The sequence below is a fragment of the Elephantulus edwardii genome, unplaced genomic scaffold (assembly GCF_000299155.1).
Source record: "Elephantulus edwardii isolate Elephantulus edwardi_28Jun2011 unplaced genomic scaffold, EleEdw1.0 scaffold00116, whole genome shotgun sequence".
NCBI lineage: Eukaryota > Metazoa > Chordata > Mammalia > Macroscelidea > Macroscelididae > Elephantulus > Elephantulus edwardii.
This window is the reverse complement of record NW_006399866.1, coordinates 8,185,865-8,204,777: the sequence shown is the minus strand read 5'-3', so window position 1 is coordinate 8,204,777 and position 18,913 is coordinate 8,185,865. Positions and strand designations below refer to the sequence as shown.

The 18,913-nt window shown below is 43.8% G+C and overlaps 1 protein-coding gene across 4 annotated transcripts in view; it reads right to left on the bottom strand.

Moving 5' to 3' along the window:
- Positions 1-2,538: 2,538 nt before the first annotated feature.
- MAPKAP1 (mitogen-activated protein kinase associated protein 1) overlaps positions 2,539-18,913 on the bottom strand; it is a 372,056-nt gene continuing 355,681 nt past the window's right edge. Inside the window, exons 10-11 of one of the 4 annotated variants that reach the window (XM_006892556.1) lie at positions 7,382-7,479; positions 2,539-3,074 (exon numbers count right to left, since the gene is read on the bottom strand). In XM_006892556.1, the coding sequence (XP_006892618.1) occupies positions 2,949-3,074; positions 7,382-7,479 (224 nt within the window). In that variant the 3' untranslated portion in view covers positions 2,539-2,948. The remainder of the gene's footprint in view (positions 3,075-7,381; positions 7,480-18,913) is intronic. The other 3 variants (XM_006892555.1, XM_006892558.1, XM_006892557.1) reach the window with 3 other exon arrangements.

Sequence of the window (18,913 nt, the reverse complement as noted above, 5' to 3'; positions counted from 1 at the left end):
CTGGGGCCCTCTCCTTTATGTTTTGCAGTCCCTGATCTAGTGAATTTACAGAACTTACGGCTGTCAAATTGGTTCTGACTCAAAATGTTGGCACATTTTCAGAGGTGAGAATAATTTCCCAGAATTTTAATCCATGAAGAGGAATTGAGATTGTCTCCAATTCTAGGGCTGTGGGCTCTCTGGTCCTGGTGTCTCCCAGTCCTCCATATAAGGTGTGTTCATGGTGGGGAAGGGAGCTTAGAGGCAGGGGCCACAGTATTCTGAGTGGGACCCCGAGAGCTGGGATGAGTCTGGCCTCCAGCTGGCTGCTTCAGTGAGTGCTGTCATCAGGGGCACATAGGCCCCAGGATTGCATCTGCTGCCCAAGGAAAGAGGACTCACTTCACAGTGTCTTTCAGCTCTGGGAATTCTTGTTCAGAAGTAGAAAAGCTAGCTCCTCAGTTTGACAAACAGGAACCAATGGAAGGTTGAGAGGAGACTCTGGCAGGTTTCTACAAGGGACCAGGGGTTATCTGATCCAGCCCCTTCTCTTCCAGGTTAGGTAACTAAGGTCCAAAGGGGTAGGGCCTGACTCAGGGGCACAGAAGCCAATATGGAGGGTAGAGCCTAGAGGTCAGAACCCCGTGTGGTCTCCATGTTCATTCATGGTGTCCCCAGGCCACTGAGGTGACCTTTCCATGGACCGGTGTCCTCACCTCAGGAGTGGAGGTAGTGACAGGCTTTGCTAGGACTTCCACAGTGGGCAGAAGAAGCATTTTTTTAAGGGACAAGCAAGCGAGCAGTAGAGGCCAGGGCTCCTGGGGCCCTCTGCTCAGACCTGTCTACACATATTGTAATGCCCCAGCCTCTGTTTGGAGGTCTGGTCATGAAATATCATAAACCCAGTGGCCTTTTTCTAGAATGAGGGCCTTTCAAAGTCAATGAGGACCACAGCGTAGGGGTTTACATTGAAGCCAGTTCAGGAGGGGCTGGAGGACTGAAGTAGACCCACTGGGTCACTTCAGCTCAGCTAAGACAGCCTTTTGCTGGTGCTGAGAGACACAAGTGAGAGATGCTTGTGTCTAATCTAAAATTTGAGATATGTGGCTTGTGAGGGGCCGATGTGGTTGATGTGAGCAGTGGCTGCCGTGTCCCCCTTACGCCATTTAACCTGGACACATGTGTTCCACGCAAACGGAGCGTGCACATTTAATAATAAGAGAACAGTGAGGATTGTGCGTAAAGAGGGTCACCCTGGCTTGCTCGGCACTGACGGACGCCCACCTCAGAGGACACATGGTCCATGTCAGCTGCCAGTCGACCTGCCCTCACCATCAACTGCAACAGCCTGTGTCCAGCATTGTGTTCAGAGCCTTACAGTATTTAACACTTTGGGAATTCAAAACAGTTTGCAAAAGAGGGTGTACATAGGACTTTTATTTTAGCATCATTTAGTACTGAATATTTCACAAGGTTTCATGACCAAATTAGTAATTTACACTTTTCAAATATATATCTAAATATAAAATTGCTAAAAATTCAAATACAGTTAGCAAGCTACAAATACTATTTCTTTTGCTCCCAGGGTGAGTAGGAAAGGAAGACATTAGAAAAGGATACTTTTGTTGGCTGAACAAAGATCAGAACAAAAGAGGAATTCATTAAAATGACCCCATGTGCAAAGAAATATGCTTAACTTTGAGATGGTGTTTTAGTCACACCTTTTCCTATATAATAATTTTTTTAAAAAAAGATTTTAAATGCAGGTCCTCAGCAAGTAACTGAAGTCCTTGGCCCTGACTGGGGACAGTATGAAAGGACGTCACCCTGGGATGGACACTGGAGAGGTTGGCGGAGGACCGCAGAGGCATCTGGTGAGGCCAGAGGTGTGGTGTCTGGACGCCCTATCCTTGTCTTTTCAACACAGGAAGAGCAACGCCATTGGGGCTAGTTTCCCTCCTCCCCTGGGATCCTGCTCACGGTTTTCCCTGATAGAATGAAAAACAGCAGCTTCCAGCCTGCTCTGAGGAGGCAGGAACTGGATGGAGAAGATGAGAGGGGGACAAGGCCCTTTCAGAGTCAGTGACAGACTCCAGTTCCAGGCACATGTCACATGTAGTTCCAGTTGTTGGCTGGGATGTACCTTTGCTAAGGAAGAAATGGAAAAGACCATTTCTGGCTGGGAGACTAGTGTGACTATAAGACTCCTTGAAGGCCCCTTATCCTCTGTGACCCGGCCTGACACACAGACTTGTTCCCCTGATATCAGAGGTGCCGGGATGTGTTGAGGAAACAGGACTTTTCAAGGGAAATGACATAGCGTGGGGACACACAATAGTAGGTCTTCTTTACTAACTTTCAGTAAGATACTATCCTCAAAGCAATGCACTCATTTAAACAAATGGCATAGTTAAAACTATTGACTAAGCTTTAAACATTTCTTCTGAGAAATCGAGCCAGAGCTTGTCCAATCTGCCTGTTCAATAAGGGAAGAGATTTGAGAGAGAATAACATCATCAATCCTCCACCCCAAAGAATGGTCCATCATACCAACTATGGTAAAGAGTACACCTGTTTATTAAAAGGGAAAAAAAAGTACATTTTTGTTCTCCATTTGCTTTAAGAAATTTGATCAAGTTGCGAGGAAATGTCTGGGCACGGCTATGTACATCCGTGGGCAGGGTCACCAGGCAGTGAAGGCAGCTGGGCAGCACGTGGCTCTTCTCAGTGGTGGTCTGGCCTCAGGCACTGCTACTCAAAGCCATAGCCACGTAGGCTTTGGTTCTAAGGAAACAACCTCAGCTCCACCCTAGGGCTGCCCCTCCCCAAATCTCCCCCTAAAACCCTGTGCCTGTGAGCCAAGGCTGGCCTCCCTCCCTACGACTGTAGGACACAGGGTGGGCTCAGGCAGCCGGGCCCTGACAGGCAGGCTTTGAGCTCTGGTGACAGATTGAGGCTGGAGGCCACTGTCACTGCTGCCCTGATTTCTTCTCCTTCTGGAAGCTGAAGCTTGTACGTCTGTTCAGTTTTCTTTGTTTTTGAGCAAAATAGTCAGCCCGGGCAGTGCTGGCTCGTGATTCCAGGATGTAGTTAACCTGGAAAACAAGAGAACAAGAGGACACAGCCCAGTCACTTGCCAGCCGGCTCTCAGACAGAGAAGCGGGTAGAAGAGGAGGGTCCTGATACAGGCTGCACCCTCAGACCCAGGAGCTCTCTCACGGATCGAGTCCAGTAATCACAGCACCCAGCAGCCTGGGATCAGCCAGGGAAGGGTGCACCTGGGTTCTGGGCCCACATTCCCTGCTCAGCAGGGGCTGCTTCTCAGTAGGGATGCCCAGTGCTTCTCATCCACTGCTCCTGCTGTGTGGCCTTTGGACATTCATGGTACCTGATCTTCCTGAGCCTCACTGTCATGTTATAGAGTGTGTCTTATGTATAAAACACAAACCAAAACAAGACTCAGTATCCCCTTTCCTACCAACTACTGCACTTCATCCTATGTTCTCCAGAGTCATCTGGCAAAAGGACTGAACTGGCCAAGGTCACAAAGTCAGTAAGTATCTGGGCCACAAGTATGTATCAGGTCGACAGACCCTTGGTTGTCATGTCAGTCCTCCTGGTCCCTGACCTTCTCAGAAAACCACTGACTCTCTTACTCACTCCCTCTCCTGTTAGACACTGTCTAGCTGCAGCTTCTAAACAAACACTTTTTTCTTCACCCCCAAATATCTGAAGGTTATTCCTATGAACCCAAATTCTTTTTGGCCAGAGATAACAACAAGTTCCCCTGCATGATTCTAATTTAAGGGGATATGGATTCATGACCCAGAGGGGTAGAGGCCTCTGTTGACTGAAACAGCCAGAGGGCTCTGGGAGGAGGCAGTACAAGACTGCAGTCTCATGAGGGGCTGAGACGTTGACACTGGGCCCCGCCATACTTTCTGCTCTGATAGTCACCGGCAGCCGGCGTTAAAGGCCGGTGGGTGAGTACAGCAGGCCTGACACGCTCGGCCCACTGCCTCGCCAAGTTACCAGCTGAGAGCAATAAATCATGAGGACTGTGGGGCTAGATGATGACTTAGGACACACCAGACAATGTATGGAGATAAGAGGCTTTATCATTTTTAATAAAAGCAACCCTTGGATGATACTGTTTGCACACTCGGCCAACCTAGTATTGCCAGTGTATTTTTGGCACATATAATGTGACAAAAGCATCTGAAAATGATCCTTAACAAGCCAACTTATTTCCGAAATTTATTATCTTTAGTGCTTTGTGATAATCACATAGATAATTTTAATGGAAGATTAATGTAATAATCAAAAGATAAAAACGCCCTTTGGTCTGCCATTAGCTGGTTAATATGCTGTGGCTTAAAACTTGCACAATTTTATGCACTATAGAGTGTTTCACTTTCAATGCATTTTACAGCTTAAGGCATAAAAATATAGGGAGTTTTCATGGTCAATAAAGCCAGAGCCTCCATCACTCGATCATGAGAAGAACTCGTTTTGAAGAGCCCGATGATTCCGCTGAGATTCATCTCAAAAGCCTGAAGAATTACAGACCACACGTAGCTTAGCTCAATTACATCTCCAGGCAGGAGGGGGCAGTCTCGGAACTCCTGAGGGACCGGGCTCAAAGAGAGACTCCACCTATATTAGATCTTGAGCCTTGGGCCTCCAGCTCCTCATCTATAAAGGGGTAATAATGCCTACAATGTGTGGGCAGTTGTGAAGAGTAAAGAGATAAGGGACATAAAATGCTTAGTATATAGTTACTGTTCAGTGAATACTATGTATACATGGGAAAAATAAAAGGAGACAAATAATTGGTGGAGAGCTGCCTGTTTACAACAGTTTCTTGGACATCAGCGTCTGGTCCTCGTTTTCTTCCTTCAGTTCCAGACTTAAGCTCTCATTGTATGTGAAACTGCCTGGTTCTGGAATAACCACGTGCATTCAGCCTAAGGACCCCTGAAGAGCTTTCCCTGGAAACACAAAATGCTTCTGTCAAATTCATGGACACATGGCTGGTGTCTCAGTGAACCAGATGCCTTACTGACTCAGTGTTGGTGCAAAACTAACAAAGACACTGTCATGACTATAGAAATGGCAAATAAGACTAAGTATTTAAATTGCTATAAAGACCAGAGATAGGAAAAGTAAAAGTTAAGCTTCCATCAGGCAATGCTCATTAGCTTCTCAAGTGACTCAGGCCTGAGCACTGTGCAAATCGCTTGGAGTCCTGCACACGATGTGGTGTTTCTACAAACATTGTGAAATGAAAACAGACATTTTGGGGGAGGCGACAGGCCTCAGGGATTTTGTAGAAAAGCATCTGCTTCAAGGGAGTATTTGGTTCTGTGAAATTATTTCTCTGCACTTGATCTTCCACAGTCTCATATTGAAGTCATAAACCTGTGTTTCTGTCATCAATCTGCTGTTGTGAAAATTATTTTGATGTCAAACACAGGATTATAATTTTACTAGAATCCTTCTGAAGTCTTGAATATTTTAATGCTGGCTATAAAAAAAAGCCTAGCCCTTGACGGGGTAATGGAATATTTTTCTACCTGGTCTCCAAACACTTTGTACACATTCTGTGTGCCATCTCATGACAATTTAGCAAGTAATTCTTAGCCTGCTGGTTAAGCATGCCCAGACTGGCACTCTGTCTCGACTCCACAGTCAGAGGGCTTCGGACTGGGTGGTCCATGAACACTTTGCCTGCTGTCTGACTACTTCTCTGCCTGACTCCAAGCCATCCTCCCAACAACTTGTGAAAATCTTCCATGCCACAAGGTCTTAGCCTCAAAATATTTCTGCAAAGCAGTTTCATTTCATTTAAAATTCTCACTCAGCTCCTTAAGGCTATGCATATTTCAGAGTTATCAGCACAATCTGCCAACAGGAAGTCAAGTTTTGGTTTTGCTGCTTAGGAAAATCTCAATCCTGGCTAAGAGGCTTACCTTTTCTGAGCCTCAGTTTTCATCTGGGAAGTGGAAATAATTTATCACCACCTACCTCATAGAACTGTGAAGATTCAATCAAACATGATAGTAAAGAACTTAGCCCTGCTCCTGCACTTTGCAATCCTCTGTATATCTTAGCTATGTTCATTACTGTCACTTGAAAATGTCTATTCTTAAGAAGGAATAACCCAGGCAGGCTTGTCATATCTCCTCTGTGTTTCAGCAGCCCTCTGGAGGGGAGGGACAGGACAGTATAGGGACTTGGTCCTGACTGTGAAGATGGAAAACTAAGTCCTACAGAAGTGCTGTAATAGGAGGCAAGCAGTTAGGAATGAGTTTGTGCCCTCTGCTTCTAGGTCTTATCCTGCTTTTAGAAAAGCTCTAGTTTTCTATTGGATCAATCTAGAGACAGTTCCAAGAAAGAATTCTTAGTTTGGAAGAGAGTCTGAAAACTTCTAGCCCAGGACCATGTGCTACTCAGAGCTGGGTGCAGACCAAAAGGCTGGGCAACATCTGAGAGCATATAATGCACAACTGTGAGTCCTATTCCAGACCTGCATGGCCATCAAGACCCACGAGGGCCTGCACCTGGGGAAACTCTCTCAGCCTGCTCTGGTTTGCCAGGTTCTGTGGATCTGGTCCCTCCAACCTCACTTCGCTGCTCCAGCCACACCTTCTTGCCCTGTCTCTGCCTCCTCACAGCCCAAAATGCTTTCTTCCCCGCTTCTGAACTAATCTTTTAATCTAAACTTTAGAATTTAACTGTCCCTGCTTTCCTACTTTTGTGATTAATTAGAATTCTCTGGGTATTTTTTTTCTGTTAATGCTTGCTATCCCAATAGGGAAAAAGCTCTGAAAAGGCAGGAATAGGGTTTGTCTAGGTCACTGCTGGACTCTAGTACCAGCCCTGCACAAAGGATGGGCTCAGTGAATATCACTGACACATGGTAACATACAATTTCTGCATAAGGTCAGGTATGCTTAGAACAGGTTGCTAAAATCAACCTGAGTACAATCAAGGTATATTCAAAACAGTTACAATCATTTCCTTGGCAACAACTCCAGGAACCTCAAGGAGTTCCTAGTGATGGCTGGAGAGAAAGAAATGATGCAGGGGAAGAACAAATAAGTACACAAAGAACAAGGATTGTCAGGAAACTGGAGGGAGGTCAAAGGGGTCCTGTTCTAGCTAATGTCGGGAGCAGTGTAGCTGACCTGAAAGGGCAGAGGCTGGAGGCAGACGCTGGTGTAGATCTCAGGTGTGTTCATCACTGGTCGACCCAGATACCCAGATAGAGAGTACTGTTGTTCCACCTTTACAAACTTGGGCCCAGGAACCATGTCCATCATCGAGGAGAGCTCCAGCTGGGTCTGAGCAGAAACTGGACTTACACACTTAGTCCCTAGGCTGAAGAAAGACCACTCACCTTGAGCACAATCTCATTGACGGTAGCAGCGTCAGATTCAAAGTAGAGGTGTTTATAGTCGTGATTGCTTAGATACGTGAGTTTAAATATTGCGTGACCTGAGGAGACAGAGAAAAGGCACTACTGAATGAGGTCTAGGGCCCCAAATGTTCTTCCTTTGTCACTCCAACTCAAGTGAGAATAAGTGGAGAGTGAGCAGCAACCGCTCTTTCCAGGGAGATTCCTTTTTCTCATCACAAGCTGGGCAAAAAATGGACAGTAAAAGAAAATGAAACGATCAACCAGCTAGCTATTCCCATTACATTCCAGAGTGTATTCTGTGGACATTAGAAAGGGTTTCCAGAACTACTTCTATATAATAATTACATGGAGAAGATAATATTTTCAAGACAGACATAATTATTCTAAAAATAAAATTAATTAGCAACAGGATGGAAAAACTCCATAGTTGTAGATCTCCCCTCGCCCTGGCCTGGCCTGTTGGTGGTAGGGACACTGTATGGAATAGACAAATCTCATCTTGTGCCCCTCCCTGGAAGCCCTCCTAAGATCTTTTTCCTCACATGATTCTCCAGAAAAAGTGGTCATTTCTAACCCGAAGGACTATTGGGGGCTAGAGGGTATGGCTGCATGAAAAGCTGTTGTGAAAAACTGGCATTCACATAGCAGACACACTTCAGGATCTTCCCAACACACAAGTCTGACCTACATCAAAGCTATTCATGTCCCTTCCTACCACCTGCCATTTTTCGGCCTAGGCTCATCTCCCACTGAGTATCTATGGACTGCCAAAGAACAAACAAGGATGTCTTAGAGAATAAAGTACAGCCAGTGTGCTCCTTAGAGGCAAGGACGGTGAGATTTTGTCCCATACTTTATGCATGTTGTCAGGAAGGGCGAGTTCTTAGAAAATGTTATCATGCTGGGAGAGGTAGAGGGCCAGAGAAAGAGAAGACCCTCAACAAGCTGGCCCAGGCTTGACACAGTGACTATAACAATGCGCTCAAGCATATTAGTGATGATGAGGATGGCACAGGAGAGAGCAGGGTTTAGATCTCTGTTGTTCACAGAGTCCCTATTGAGTCGTGGTCAACTTGATGACACTGAACAACAACAATGACAACTCATTCATAGTCCCATGTGCTGACAGTCTGACACACGCCATGGCCCCACGCTTGCCTTTGCATGGGTGCCTGCTACCCCAGGATGCCTCTCACTGGCTTACCAATTTTTGGTGACTTGGCGGAACTACTACCTCTTTTGACAAGTATTTACAGCTACACTTTCATGGTCTCTACTTGAGTGTGATTATCACAGTGCACACAGCTGGCCAAAGAAATTTACTTATGACCCTACAGCCGGTCCTAACTCCCTGTGCCTCCCCTTTTGGCCTGACAGGGCAATCAGAATCCCATCCCTAAACTGAGACACGTCTATCAGTCTGTCCAAGTGGGCACAAGAACAAAAGGGAAGTTAACAAGGGGCCTCTGTGCCTCCTGGCTTCAGTTCCACACAAAAGTACTCTCCTGACCAGGACTTTGCAAGAAATGATTTTCTTCTTAAACTATTTTGAAGTCAGGTTCTACTGGTGACAACCAAAGGGGTTTTACCCCAGAAAGACATGCAATGGGTCCTCAGTAAGTGGTCTCATACCACAGAACAGCTTGTAACAGACATATCTGACAGAAAGGCTGTCTGAGAATAGACTCAGACACAACCTTCTCTGGTGTGCATCTGCAGACCTCAGTGCTTGTAAAATTAAAATTCAGTGTATCTTTTCTATTAGGTCTTCTCTTTCGTTGTCCTTTTAATTGAAGCAGTGGGCTGGTCATAGTTATTAATTAATAATATATCACCCGTATTACTGTAAGTTCACCTCTTTCCCGGAGAAATCTTCTTAGGGACTTTATTTACAGTAGCTAATTCTTCAGATCCCTGAAAATAAACTGATATATGTTGTACATTTGTGGCCAGAAAATTTGTGCCATTGGTATTTTATCCTGGAAACATCATTATGATAAGACTAATTGTGTCTATAAATTCTGTGGTAAAAAAAAATGGCTAATAATTCCTGAAAAACTTCATTTTGACTTTAAACTTGACAAATCTAACCTGATTTTAAATCATAGTACTAAAATGGTAAAATTCTTAACTGGAAGCTAATCAGTGTATTGAAATATAAATCATCTGCTTCTGATAAGGACTAGAATCTCACATATACAGATACATCTATATGGGTCTGTATGTGTTGTTGTTGTTAGGTGCCACTGACTCGAGTATGACTCATAGAAACCCTACGAACAAAAGATCTGAACCCTGGCTTGGCCTGGGTTATCCTCATACTTCCCGACACACAAGAGCCCATTGCATAGGTCATTGTGTAATCCACCTGGTTGAAGGTCTTCCTCTCCTTCACAGACCCTCCATCCTTCCTTCCGTATATACATATGTGTGTTATGGAGCTCTGTAGGCATAGTCCATAGGGAACTGCATGGCTAACCTAAAAAGGGACCAGGTTGAATCCATCTTCAGATCAGTGGGAGAAAGATGGGTTATCTCCTCTTGTTCTATTTACAGGCTCCCTAAAGCCTACTGGAGGGTCAGCATGGTCAGGTCCCTTGATGGTAATGAGAGAGACTGTGCACCCCCTTCCCCTTGCCACTTTATCTTCATAGGCTCCATGTGAGAAGAGAATATCAGAGCCCCGTCTGGTAATGCTACTGTGTTGGAGAACAATGCAGCTATCTTTGCTGTCCAAGGAGGGCCATCTATGGAGGTCACAGAGCTGTGAAGGACAGAGACATGCCCTCCAGGAGGCCTCACTGCTGACACCTGGACGTGACAAACACAGACAACAGGGCCTGGGGCTAGGAAGGACCAGAAGGTCTTAGGGAGGCCTATAGACCTTAAACTTCGGGGTTCACTGACCACTTTTAAAAGGGACCTCATGGACTATTTATACCACCTGCTCCCACTTGTCACTGACAAAACAAAAGAAAAATCCCTGAGATGCTAGAGTATGTTTTGCTTGAACAACTGCTACACTACTAAAAACATATTCTGCGCTCTTTTTGGGTTGAGCCAAATCTGTACATGGCACATGTGCTGTACAGTCTGCACGTCCTTGCGCCCTGCTGCTGTGCTCTTGTGATGGTGGTGACTGTGGGGCATAACAGCCGTGGGCTCAGGGGAGGTCTGTGCTTCATCCACACAGAAGTAGCAGCAACATGGAAAGATGAAAAGGACACGGTCCCTCCTTCTGTATTTACTGTCTCCGCTGTACTCGGGGCTACATGTGGCCCACTTGTCCTCTGTGCTCCCAAAGTACCTGGGGAAGAGTGAAATGGGCAGAAAGGACTAATTCTACCTCTCTCCAGATCTCTTACACCTCTGATTTATTTGTACTTTCCAGTGAAAATATTTACACCACTCAGAGGGGAGAACAGAGGGAGTTATTGAAATACTGAAGTTTGAATTTTAACTTACCAGCCTTTTTGCAGAGAATCACAACTATTAACAACCTGAGTCAAAGTCAACAGCCTTTTGTTCCACTCATGCTAGAGCCATGGGTACAGACTCAGCTCACTGCAGGAGAGAATTTTTGTTCCCTTCCTCCAGGGAATCCTTTGTTTCACTGTTCGGTCAGAAGGGCAGTTGTCCTGAGATCTGGCCCAGCAGGGGCACAGACTAGTGCAGGTGACAGAGAAATGAGCAAGAGTCAAGTATAATTAGGGTTAAAAAACAAAAGGGAGCAGGAAAGCTGTGGTAGAGACACAGAGGCAGGAGGTAACTGCCAAGTGTGGGGAACGGTTCTGGAGGAGCTGATCAATGAACAGTCCTAGAGGAGGGATGGCGGTTAGGTGGGTAAAGGTGGGAGGTGAAGAAGGGTAGCAAAGAGGAAGGGGGCAACAAGGTAAGGGGGCAACAACATAAACAAACTTAGTCCCTCCTCTGTGGGAGCTCAAGCTGAGGGGCTCAGGGAGGGGGCACACCACAAAGAACTGGAGATAGCTGGACTCAACAGTTGATGGAATGAAGGTGAGTTTTAAGGTGTGTTTCAGGGTAGTCATTAGGCTCTCAGGAATCTGGAGGAAGGGAGCCCAGTAGCCACAGTCACTCACACAGGCTGAGTGCGTGTGGCTCTGCACAGGGGCAAATGAGATGCTGGGATAAGGATCCACTGAGAATGTTAGAGAAGTTAGTGTTGGCAGAACCCGAGAATGCTTTACAATAACAGCTGGTGAGCACAATTCACATTTGTATAATTTTACCCAGTCCAAAACTTATATATTAGAGTACAACAAGTTAATTAACCTCTTGCTGGAAATGAATGCTTCCATGGGCATGAGTGATTTATATCATGGTATATTTTTCACCAGAGGTATCCGGGAAGGAGTTACACTTCTACACTGCTGGGAACAGAGTAGGAAAAGTCAGCTCTCGAATATTTTATTGGCTTCAGTTACCTCAGGTAAGGGAGGCGAAGGGTTCAACTGCCTCCTAAACAACAGCCAGCATCTGTTCTGGGGAGTTTGTAGGAGTTACACTTGACTCAGTAAAAATGACTGTTACAAAATAGAATCAGGCCTCAAAATACATGAATATAATGACATAGTGTGGAAGCAATGTAATGATCCTCCTTGAAGTTAGTAATAAGATCAGAAGTGGAAAGCAACACCTCTTAATGCTATCATAGCCCTAATCAGATACAAGGGGAGTTTCCTGCAATATCTTTTATCTCACTAGCAATAAAAGGGGAAAAAAGTGAGCTGAGAGAGGCTGACTTCAGGATTACCAAGAAACTATTGCCAGGAGTGGGGTGTGCCATTTTGGACCCAGGTTCCTGCTCAAGGAACCTCCTTGTCACTAAGAAAGCCCAAGGCACATGGAGAGCTTCAAGGAATGCCAGAGTCTACAGATGCTGAAGGATACAAGGACTTTCACCTGCAATTGACACAGAACAGCCTGGAGGTAGCCTCAACTGTAAGAGGAGGAGTTGTTTGTTGAAGCCTCTCCCTTGTGGTATCTGTTACAGCAACACTAGAGAACTAAGACAATTACCTATTGGTATAACTTAAAGGAAAATATACAAAGTCTTTTGTTCTGATTAGTTTAAATTCCTTTTCTTAAATTGCTAAAATTCTGTTTAGAAAGTAAGACAAAAGCCTGGAATATAGAGAGCAAAGGGGGTTCCTTACATACATCAGGTACCTGCTTTACTGGGTAGTGGTCTTAAAACTGTGATGGAAATAATATTTAAAAATAAACCCCTCATTATTTTGAAGATTTTATTTTTAATTACTTTTTTTTTTTTTAGCAGATCTGCTACTACAATACTTGATGAAGAAAATGTAATGTAAGGGTATACAATGTGGTATGTAAGCTGTGTCCACAAAGGACAGATACTGAAACTACATATCTGCTGATGAATAATGAAATAAAAGTGTGGAGATGTAAAATGTATTTATATTCATGTTTGGAGGGGTTCCCCCCCTTTTTGGAGAAAAAGAGAAGATAGAATGTAATTCTGTGCAGAAATTAATTAGCAGCACAAATGTGGAAGTGGAGATGTTTGAGCTTTTAAGCGGCAATTTATCTTCTATTTTATGAATTTTAACTAAGAGATTGTATTGAAAAAACCCCCCACAAAACCAAAACCCTGACAAAAACACAACACAACAAATATCCAGAACAAACCAAAATTGCTTTCTCTGGCCAATTCAGTGGTCATTCTGAAAGCCTGCTGTTATCAGAAGACGGGACAACCTTAAGCAAACAGGGACAGAGGTTTATATCCTATTCTAAAAGAAGTACTCTCAGACTTCCATTGTAAATGGAACAGAAAATGTCTGAAAGGAGGCTCCTTTGAACACAGCCTGTCAGCAATGACGGAGGCTGACAATGATTAGGAGGAACTGGGACTTTCAAACAAGAGTACTCAATGCACTTTTCTCTAAAACTCCAGGTTCTCTTTGCCAAGGAAACCTTGAGTTTAATATTTTTCAATTAAAAAAAATTTATAAAATATGTAGAAAATAGAGGAGAAAATTGCCACGTTATAGCTGTTATGTGCCATCGAGTCAACTGCGACTTAAAGTGACCTTATGAACAATAGCTCTGAACCCTGCCCTGTCCTAAGCCAATCTCACTTATACCCAATCCACCTGCCCCCATTACCACAATCACTTTGTCAATCTATCTCACCCATGGTCTTTCTTTCATGTGCTGAACCTCCATCCTTCCAAGCATGACGTCCTTCTCCAAGGACTGGTCTCTCCTGGCAACGTGCCCAAAGTATGTGAGATGGAGCTTCAAAATCCTTGTCTCCTAAGAGCAACTTGGTTTCACCCTCTCCAGGTCAGACTTCTTTGTTCTCTTGGTATCACAACTCAAAAGAATTGATGGCAATTTTTCTGTCATCCTTATTCACTGTCCAGCTCTCTGACGCATAGCAAGTAATTGTGAGGACCATGTCCTGGATCTGTTACTCCTTAGTCTCTAGACTATAATCATTGCTTTTTAGCACTCTGGAGAGATCCCTGACAGCAGACTTTCCCAATGCAACTCATCTTTTCATTTCCTGACTTCTGGTGCCGAGAGTGTTGATTGTGGAACTGAGCAAGATGAAATTTTTTAACAACCTCAATTTCTTCCTCATCTATCATGATGCTGCCAGTTGCCCAGTGGTGAGAATCTTTGTTTTCTTGAGGTTGGGCTGCAATCCATATTGAAGACTGCAGTCCTTGACTTTCTGCAGCAAGCACTTCACGCTCTCTTCAGTGTCAGCAAGCAAGGTTGGGACAGCTGTGTAATGCAGGCTCTTGATGAGTCTTCCTCCAATTCTAATGCCATATTCTTCCTGATGAAGTCCAATCTCCCGAATGATCTGTTCTGCATATAGATTTAAAAAGGTATGGAGACAGGACATGTCCCTGACACACTCCTTTTCCTGATTTTGAACCATGCAGTGCTTCTTTGTTCGAATGCTTCTTTGTTACTCCCTGGTCTAAGTACAGGTTTTGCATGAGTACAAACAAGTGTTCTGGGATTTCTATTCTTTTCAATGTTAGCTGCAATTTGTTGTGATTGACACAATTAAATACCTTTACACAGTCAATAAAATACAAATAGACAATCTTCTGATACTGTTTGCAGCCAGTATTCATCTTGCATTGGCAATGATGTCCCTAATACCATGGCCTCTTCTAGGCATCTCTTGGTTCATGATCTCCTTTGTATTGTCATTCTCACATGTTGTCAACTCAACTCACTGTGTTCAACTCAGAACTGACTCAAAGCTGACCCTCCAATGGGTTTTCAGAGGCTGAAAACTGCACAGCAATATGACTTGGAGAAAGTACAGCCAGAGTGCTCCCTGGAGGCAAAGATGATAAAGTTTTGTCTCACAAAACATGTTGGTAGAAGATATTCCTTGGAGAGGGCCATCATCCTTGGAAAGGAAGAAAGTCAACGCAGGAGAGGAAGGCCCTCAACCGGGTGGATTGATACAGTGACTGCGACAATGGGCTCTGGTGCATCAGGAAGTGTGAGGATAGCATAGGATAGGGCAGGGTTCAGATCTGTCATTCATAGGGTCACAATGGGTCATACTTAACTCGATGGCACCTAACAACAACAACAACAAATTGCATGAGAAGAGACAGCCTATCTTTCTTCCAAGGAGCAGCTGGTGGATTCAAACCTGTCTTTGGGTTGGCAGCACAACTCCTTACCCACTGGCCACCAGAGCTCCCTCACATGTAGGCAGCTCCATACAATTGTAATAAGAATGTATACTAATTTTTTAGTTAATAATATACGATAGCACCTTTTCTGTTGTTACCTTGTCATCCATCACAATCATCTCTTTTCAATTGCTTTACTTTATCCTAAGAATTCTGTGCCATTGTTGTTAATGTTGTTAGGTGCTGTCAAGTGGATCACAACTCATGGTGACCCTATGAACAAAAGGTCTGAACCCTGTTCTATCCTGCACCATCCTCCCACATCCTAACACACAAGAGCCCACTGCAGCTGTCACCATGTCAATCCACCTGGTTGAGTGTCTTCCTCTCCTTTGCCGATCCGCCACCCTTCCCACCATTATGTCCTTTTCCAAGTAATAGCACCTCCTAGGAACATGTCCAAAGTATGTGAGGCGAAGCCTCATAATTTTTTTCCTCTAAAGAGAACTCCAGCTGTACCCTCTCTAAGACACATCTATTCATTCTCTTGGCCATCCATGGGATGTTCGGTGCTCTTCTCCACCACCACAGCTCCAAGTCATCAATTCTTTTTCTGTCACACTTATTCATGTCCAGCTCTCACATACACAGATAGTAATTGGAAAGACCATGACCTTAATCAGACGCACCTTCATCTTCAAAGTGACATCACTACTCCTCAATAATTTGGAAAGGTCTCTTAACTGCAGACTGTTGCAGTACAATGAGTCTCCTTATTTCCTGACTGTTGGTACCAAGGGTGTTAATTGTGGATCCAAGCAAGACAAAGCTGTTGACGGTTTCAATCTCCTCTCCATCATGATGATGTTGCCTATTGGTCCATTGGTAATATAGTTCATGCTATCTATCTGAGGGACTTGTATTACTTAATAGTTTGTAAGGAGTTGCAATGCTAACCCAAAGGTGGCACCTCTCAGGTGAATCTAATCCACTGGAGGAAGATGGGCAATCTTCTCTTATGCGATTTATGTAATTGGAAACCTGTTGGAGGGTCAGCTTTGGGTCAGTTCTGACTCAGAGGCAATGAGAATGAAATGAGAAAAAGAAATTTCCTGTTTTATAATAAGACTATTAAAAACATCCTTGAGGAGTTGGCTTTATTCTTGATTCCTTTACATCAGGCATGGACATTTTTAAAAGAGGTTTCTAGAATCTGATCTTTGTTGGTTCCTGTAGTGCAGAAGGGGGTAAAAAATCTCATTCAATTGCTTGGGGAAATAGAAAGGAATACACTTTTGTTTTTAAAGGTAAAGCTATACTGTCTGGTAGGAAAGGATGGTCTATGATTCTCTGGTCTTTAAGCTGAAAGACATCTCTACGTTCAGGTTTCACGATAAACACCAATGTAGAGGGATCTTCAGGGAGTAATTCAGCTATCACAGAGGCGCTCCTTCCTGAGCATCCACAGTGGCAAAAGCCCAGGGAACTCTAATGATTTCTTTTACCTCTTTGTAGAACTGCATATAACCTACTTACTCTTCTGGTATCTTTCAAACTTTCTCTTGCTCCTGTCTGTAAATATATTTAAGGTTTTCCAATCATAAAACTCCCATGGCAATGTGATTTCTCATTTTTCTCTATTTTATAGGAAAAAAACCCCAAACTAACCAAAAAATCCAAAAAACAAAAAAATAAACCACAACCCCCCCAAAAAAATAACAAACCTAAAAAAACTCTCGTGAGGCTGTAGTGAGGGCTGTACCATAGGTGTTACACACAGGTGTGACACTACAACTTCCATAGTGAGAGATCCAGTAGATCCTTCCAAGCTTTCATTTTGCTGCTGTATTTTGAGGGTTTTCCTTGACGTTTTCTTTTCCCTAGGCCTCCATGGAGTCAGCCATCTGATTATTCAGTCACCTTCCCCAGGCAATCTGCTTTCCCTATTTTCTTTTGTGAACTTCTTGTTCCACTATGTGTCTGTTGAATGTTCCCTAGTGCTCTATTCTTGGCCTTCATTTCTTCTAACTCTACATTTCTCCTCTACCAGGCTTGCCCTTCCTGGTTTTAATTACTATTTTATATGTTGTTGATCCCAAAGCAGATATCTGGCCTAGACTTTTCTCTAGGGTTCAGAGCCAACCAGTCATTACAACTGCCATCTGCACTTGGCCCAGCCCACAGTTGACACTAACTTTCCCCTCCAATCAAAGCCTTCATTAGCTCAGTTGGAGGCCTCACCACTTACCAAGTCAAGTTCCAGACATTTGATTCTCTAAAGATTTTCCAGATTTTTTCTTCATCCCTTTCCAATTTTTACCCAGCTCTTCACCATCTAGTCTTCCACAGAACTCTTGCATGATAAATCTGATTTGTTGTTTTAAACCACTAGGTTTGGGGTGTAATTTGCTATGTAGCAATAGATAATACATTGATTTAAAAAAAAAAATATTCCCCCCCTCCCACAACAGTGCTTGTAATCTTACCATTAAGTTTTTTGATGCAGGTATTTTTCAGCTCGAGAATTTTTCATTGGATTTTGGCCTAGCTTTCCCCACTACTTTTCCTTTCCCATTCTGAAAAGGATTCCCTTCCTCCTCTCTCAGAAGATTAAATCTACACAGTAGTAAAATTGGGAGGGTGGAGGGACAGTGCAGGAGAGGAAGACCCTCTATGAGGTGGACTGATTCAGTGACTGGGGTAATCGGGATGGGTATGTTGGACAAAGCAGGGTTTAGGGCTGTTGTACATAGGGTGGCTATGAGTCGCAGGCAGCTTGATGGCACATAACAACAACAACAACAGTAAAATTACAGTTAAGCAAATTTGAAGTCAGAGTGAGGTTTATTGGGATAATGCTTGTTTATTCTCCTCCCCTGCATCCCCTAAGGACATTTTTACCTTAAAAAAAAAAAGAGTTTTGATGCTACTGTTGAGAATATACACAACATATGCTAATTTGTTTTCCCATGTACAATTTAGTGACATTGATTACACTGAGTTTATGACTATTCTCACCCTCCTTGTCTAGTTGTCCTTCTCTCCATTTATATTAAATTTGTTCTTAGTTTCCAAGTCTTTTCTTTGTGAATTCTTATTTTAAGTTCTTGAACATGTTTATAATATCTGTTTTAAGTTACTCATCTGCTGTCATTTCTGGGTCTGTTTCTATTGATTGCTTCCCCCACCTCCTGCCCCCGTTATGAGAGACACTTTCCTTTCCCCTCCCCCCTTTTGAGTAATATAATTGAACACTGGACACGTTTCATTGTTGAAAGTCTCCTTTTAGAGTACTAGGCTTTGTTCTAAAAGGCAATTAATTTACATGTAGATTTGTTTGGTCTTTTTAAGGCTTCTTTCACAGCTTTGTTAAGTAAGGCCTGACTAGTATTTAATCTAGGACTGTTGTTAGATGCCATCGAGTACTCATGAATGCCCTAGGAACAAGAGACCTGATCCTGTGCCATCCTCAACATCTCTGATACACTTGAGCCCAATGCTGCAGTCACTGTGTCAATCCACCCGGTTGAGGGTCTTCCTCTCTTTGTTCAACTCTCCATTTTACCACGTACAAACTGGTTTAGTCCTATTCATAAGGCATGATGCTTCTGAAGTCTAAAACGGAATCTTTCCGGTTGGTTAGAACTCCAGTAGTTGTTCTTTGTCCAGTCTTGTGAATCTTCATTCTAGGAACACACAGATATACAGTGAAAGATTCAAGAGGCCTCCATGCAAATTTCTGGAACTCTACCTTGGTGTAGCTCCTGCCTTTCCATACTCTGCTCTGCAAATTCCAGTTGCCTAGCTTAGACGGCTTTGTTCTCCTTGGGTTCTGCCTTCCTGGGCC